Source organism: Lampetra planeri, chromosome 3, assembly GCF_965212315.1.
Source record: "Lampetra planeri chromosome 3, kcLamPlan1.2.h2, whole genome shotgun sequence".
NCBI lineage: Eukaryota > Metazoa > Chordata > Hyperoartia > Petromyzontiformes > Petromyzontidae > Lampetra > Lampetra planeri.
Window position 1 is genome coordinate 20,880,384 of NC_136109.1, and position 6,000 is coordinate 20,886,383.

Sequence of the window (6,000 nt, forward strand, 5' to 3'; positions counted from 1 at the left end):
ATGTTTACACACCGCGCCAGGCACTCATTTTAGGCCGAGTCGACCTAGGGGAGGACCAGGAACGATTCAGATAATCGTCACCGGTGTTGGTCGTGAATGGGAATCAAACTCGGGACACCGGGTTTATAGCGCTGCGCGATAACCGCTGCACTACCGCTCCCCCCAAATGCCCCCCACCACGCACACACACACACGTGTACCTGATACCAGGGCCAGAGTGACCCTGTTAATGCATTCAGCAATGACTGTTCCTCGTGCACCGTGTCTAGATGGAGGTGCGCTCTCTGCATGAAGTCACGGATCATTTTGTGAAAGCCACCAATGGTACACTGAAGCCTTTCATCATCCCGGATCCTGGTGACGCACCGCACTGTGACGCACATAACGACACGCCACATTCGTGACGTCTTTCACCTTGCTGGGATTTGCTTAGAAACGCGCGTACAAATCCAACGTTTAAACGGAATTACAGCTCCTCTTCTGCCAGTAATTTTGCTGTTCACCAAATGTTACAGTTGTGACCAGGCATTGGCTGTGGTGTTCACCAAATGTTACAGTTGTGACCAGGCATTGGCTGTGGTGTTCACCAAATGTTACAGTTCTGACCAGGCATTGACGGTGGTGTTCACCAAATGTTACAGTTGTGACCAGGCATTGGCTGTGGTGTTCACCAAATGTTACAGTTGTGACCAGGCATTGGCTGTGGTGTTCACCAAATGTTACAGTTGTGACCAGGCATTGACGGTGGTGTTCACCAAATGTTACAGTTGTGACCAGGCATTGGCGGTGGTGTTCACCAAATGTTACGTTGGTTGACGTTGCTCACCGAAAAACAAAACGAAATCAATGACATACATCGCTGCCTCATTTTGTCTTGTTTAGCCACAGAAAACTACGGAATTTACACGGACACAGCTCCTAACGTCAAGACTTCATTGCCAGACGGGAGCTCTACCGCACCTGCGATGGCAGCAGCAGCCGCCAATGTCAAAGGTCGACTGTTATCTACTTTATTGTGATGGGACGAGCTATATTTCTTTCCAACTTAACAAATGTATACGCGTCAAAGGAAAATATGATTGAACTTTAGACGGTTACAAGTAAATTAGAAATGAAACTTAATGTGTTAACATTTACCCTTCGCCTGTTCAAACTGTGTTTGCGGCCACAATTACAGTACAGAATTAATAATGCATTTTGGAAAAGCAAACATCTGAGCACAGCAACATATATAGTGAATTAGTTTATCATTAATGCAGCTCAAATAAATGAGTTGTTTGCCCACGTGTATTTGCAACATAGCCCTTTTTCAATCCGCTGCTGGATGAGCTCCTCCCGCACCTTTGAGTCCTGGGGATGATCTTGACCAATTGAGCATTGAGGCAATGCCCATCTCCTCCACCACCGACTCTGAATGGAAATTACACATTTCTCTGGTGGCGGCGAGTCTCTCCATAAGACCACTGTTGACTGCCCACACAGTGGTGACCATTTTATCGACCCCGGTTGAATGAAAGGCTGCATCAATTCCAAAACCAGGACTTGAAATCGCAATCTTTCGATTGCGAGACGCTTGCTTTACCACTGGAAGCACCTGGCGGATTCACACTTCACCACGTTGGTCAATTCGGATTGTGAAGTGGGGGGCGTGGTGGATGGAGACCCAGGACTGGTTCATATATAACACATTTCTGCGGAGGGAGCTGGTAGGATCGTTGGGTTGCTCGGTCAATGGCCAGGGTCAACGGCGGCGTGGTGTATTCCGCAAATATACCCGACTGTGAGGGCGGGCACAAGCCGGCGTGAGTAGGTTAAACGTTGAGTTTTATAAGGGCACCACGAGGTGACCAGCCCCTTCCCCACCCAGCCCCACCCCTCCCATCCCCCACCCATCCCCACCCTCCCCACCCAGCCCCTCCCCCCCCTCCCTACCCAGCCCCACCCTCCCCACTCATCCCCTCCCCACCCACCCACCCAGCCCCTCCCTCCCCACCCAGCCCCTCCCTGCACTACGGACGGACACAATAATCCCCTGTGGGCTGGTGTAACCAGGAAGTTCCTACCAGTATCACTCGCCACTAACGTTAGCCGTGGTTAAAAATTGAACTAAGTTGTCCAGGTTCATAGAGCAGTGCACGTGCTCTATGACAAATGTTCCACCATACCACCCTCGCATGTCAACGGGATATGAATAGTATCAAGTAAATATTTTTTCCAGTTTCAACAGAATTTATTAAATGGGAAAATATAACTTTAGTTTTGAATAATTATATTTAATATCGGTTATGTAATTTTTTTAAACTGCAGCATAATGAGTAGACACTTGACACAAAAACGAATTGCCAGGTTTGAAATGTAGTTCATGTTTAGGCAATAGATGTCGACATTTAGTTTGAGAAGCTAAGCTGTAGTTCTTGTTACATTATTTTACAATGTCATTCATTTATTTACGACTTTATATTTGCGTGCATTATATTCAGTGTGGACAGTTTATATTTAATGAAAGAAAAAGTACATGGTTAAAATTAAATTCTAACTTTCTTTTAAACTTTCATCATTTGTTTTTTTGTGTGAGTGTATAGAAGGCAGCACGTCGACCCATCATCCCGTATCACAGAAATCATCGACGTCTTCTGGGAACTCTTCCACAACTGGGGCAGGTAGTTCTATCGTTTCAGAGAAAAACAGATTTAGATGGCATATCTCTTGTTACGAGTGGAATACGGTTTCCAAGCACTGCAACGCTGCATAAGTCACCACCACTCTTCCAATCACAAAATGAATAACTCAAACACACATACGCACGCACACATGCTTCCTTTTGCAATTATAAAATAAAAAAGACTCCGTTTTAAAATGCATGACATTATAAGGTTTCTTTCGTGTTTCTCGGTGGAGTGGAGAGTGATTATTAATATTTGTAGATTTTAGAGTAACTGAGTCAGCACTGATGGGTCATATCCAGGTTCCTGAGACGAAACATATAACCAATACAAAAACCTACGAACGTGTTGTACATCGCCATTAATGTTGTAATTATTTCGGTATTCGCTCTGGTCATCTCTCGATGTTGTTTTTGCATTGAAACCGCTGTCTGTCTCACCATCCCATGTGCCCGCAGAATTGGATGAAGAGCTGAAGAACGCAGTATTACGTCGGCGCAAACACATCGGGGAAGACATGGTTTACATCGAGTCCAAGTAAACAGCCACCACAAGAACAGACGTGGCTTTGTATCACGCGAACGGATGGAGCCAGGCTCGGGGTCCATCTAACAAAAATAGCACTTGTAATATACGGCTTTTTGATGTGTTGGGGTTGATGTCCGACGTTTCGTTCTACGTGGAACGAAAACGTCGGACATGATGCCGAACGACCACGTGGTACAACCCGAAAACACAACGGGGAGCTGTGCAGCACAAGCACGAAAACCGACAAAGTAGCGCTTGTAATGGCACCAGCGCCTCTCATGACACTTGTATTTGTGTGTCTGTGTGCCTGTGTGTGAGTGTCACGAGTGTCACGTGTGTCTGTGTGCCTGTGAGTGTAGTGTAACCGCTACACTACAAAGGATCTTTATCTTTGCGGTGTAGCGGTTAGCGCGCTGCGCTGTGAACCTGGCGACCCGGGTTCGATTCCCGCTCACGGCCAGCACCAGTGACGATTATCTGAACCAATTCCGGGCCTCCCTTAGGTCGACTCGGCTTCAAATGAGTACCTGGTGCGATGTGTAAACAAAAAAAATGTCAGTTTTGTTGCCAGATAAAAGGGTAAAAACCCAATTATCATATTTTGCCACTGGCAAAGGAGGTTCCAATGGTGTAAACATCGTCACTAGGGAGACAAAGGCGGCCGGGCGTGGTGTTGGCCTCCCACTTCCTCGTGTGCCGTGCCGGCCTTCATAGATGCTCGCTAACAGCATTTGCCCCTACAGTCTGTTGAGGCTATGTCTTTGTCTTTGCATATATATAAAGTTGTGAATATAATGATATTTACAGTTCTCTCTTTTTATTTGCAATTACTCATCATTGTTGTGTCCACGTACGGATGAACAAATATGTAAAAAAATCATAGAATGAACCTTTCTGAAGACGCAGTGCTCAATCTAATTTTTGGAGAAATCTTGCCGATGTCTCTATTACTAACGGGTAAAACAAAAAAATGGGACAGAATTAAGTGTTGCTGTAGCGCCGTCAAGATTAGAATGTGCTCCTTAATCTACTCAATGGTCTGAGCTAAAGTACTTTTAAGTCATAAAACCCATACTTAAATTGGCATCCGTGCTTGATTTTTGCAGTTGTAGGAAATGGACAAAGGTAGCAGAGTAGTAACTATTGACGGTAACAAATGGCAATTGTGTCCTTTATATCAGACCAAATGCAGTTTTTTTTTAATAATTAAACTCTTTAATGATGTGTTCTAGATTTGAAGCTTTCGTGACTGCAAGGATTCATACTCTTAGTTTTTTTCGGTAAAGTCACGTAGGTAAAAAATAATAATGAAATAAAATAATAATAAATGAAAATAACTAAATTAAATCACGACGTTTCGGAGGCAACACAAGTCTCCGTATTCAGGTGGGACCGTCACAGCCAAATTTACTGTGTCAAGTGAAAATAAATCCAGAAATCTTTAATGATGTGTCTTGTGAAGCGGAAGTTAAATTGGTATCACCAGTGTTTTTATCAATCATCATCACCACCACCATCGCTGATTGGATATCCCCTGCTGGATAAAAGCTTCTCCATGCCATCACCATACTTCACGGTTCTGAGATGTCACAATTTCACTCCTGCACATGAACCGATCGTTGTTTTCCATCTCCGCACTGTTGTCAAGTTTTTGAGGGGTTTTACCTCCTTTGGCTGCCATTATATCACTGCTTTTTGGGTCGTTTGGTCTTCGAATTGATGATAGCTAATATGACCGGCAGTGTCCTATATTTTAGGTTATGTAAGCACTGCACAATGCAAGTGTATGCAGAATGTCTGACTGCATAGAATTAATCAAATTTACATTGTAAGAAGAAATATCAGTAGGTAACGGAAGACATTAGATTTTTATATGATACAACTGTACACTATGTTTAAATATACCAAGCTTATATATGCTTGCCCAAGATTTCCTCACGAACAGTGTGCAGTGGTTGCTTTATATGCTCAGCGTATTGTCTTCAGTGCCTAATGATGACCACACATACATCTCGAAGCTATGGTTTTAATGATGCTTATTATTTAATATTTTAAATGTTTGACCATTAAAGATTTTTTGTTTACATCTTATGGGGAGTTATTGTTTATCCTCTCTAGTAATCACAGTTCTGCATTCAGTGTAGGCATGTAATCATTCAATACCCACCCTCCCAACCCGTGAGATTTAATGAATTCAATCTTGATTTGAAGCTTTCGTCAGTTTAACACGTAGGCTTTCGCGACCAATATTATTCATAACGTATTCGAAACGTCGTGATAATGAACGTTTTGACGAATTGCCCGATGATGCTGGATGCAATTACCAGCGAAACGTCATACTCAAAAATTTTAAATGTTGTGGTTTCACACTTCAACACACCGGTGGGCTAAAGTAGTGAACTATTTGTCTTTTGTCAACGTGACACTTTTTTTGCTGATTGGCCGTGTCGGGTGGTGGAGGGTTACGACACATTTATAAATAACGCGATCTAACCCAAAAACGTTGATTTTGAAGCTTTCGTGACTGCAGGAATCCATACTCTCTGATTCTTTCGGTAAAGTCGCGTAGGTAGAAAAACGAATAAAAGAACACAACGCTTCGGTCGCAACACCTGATGACGGACGCTTGTGTTGCAACCGAAAAGTCGTGTTCTTTTATCTTTTGTTTCTATCTACGTGACTTTCCCGAAAGAACCAGAGAGTAAATTTCGATTTAAAGCTTTCGTGACTGCAGGGATTCATCTTCTTGGTTCTTTCGGTAAAGTCACGTAGAAGGGAAGTAATAAAATAATAAAAAAAAATTCTCACG

At 43.4% G+C, this 6,000-nt stretch overlaps 1 protein-coding gene across 7 annotated transcripts in view; it reads left to right on the forward strand.

The window, feature by feature from the left end:
• The window catches only part of LOC144740835 (signal-transducing adaptor protein 1-like), a 40,818-nt gene extending 35,536 nt beyond the window's left edge, over positions 1-5,282 (forward strand). For 5 of the 7 annotated variants that reach the window (XM_078623557.1, XM_078623581.1, XM_078623585.1 and 2 more), the window contains 4 exons: positions 270-357; positions 883-993; positions 2,583-2,660; positions 3,122-5,282. In XM_078623557.1, the coding sequence (XP_078479683.1) occupies positions 270-357; positions 883-993; positions 2,583-2,660; positions 3,122-3,204 (360 nt within the window). In that variant the 3' untranslated portion in view covers positions 3,205-5,282. The remainder of the gene's footprint in view (positions 1-269; positions 358-882; positions 994-2,582; positions 2,661-3,121) is intronic. The other 2 variants (XM_078623573.1, XM_078623559.1) reach the window with 2 other exon arrangements.
• Positions 5,283-6,000: the final 718 nt, after the last annotated feature.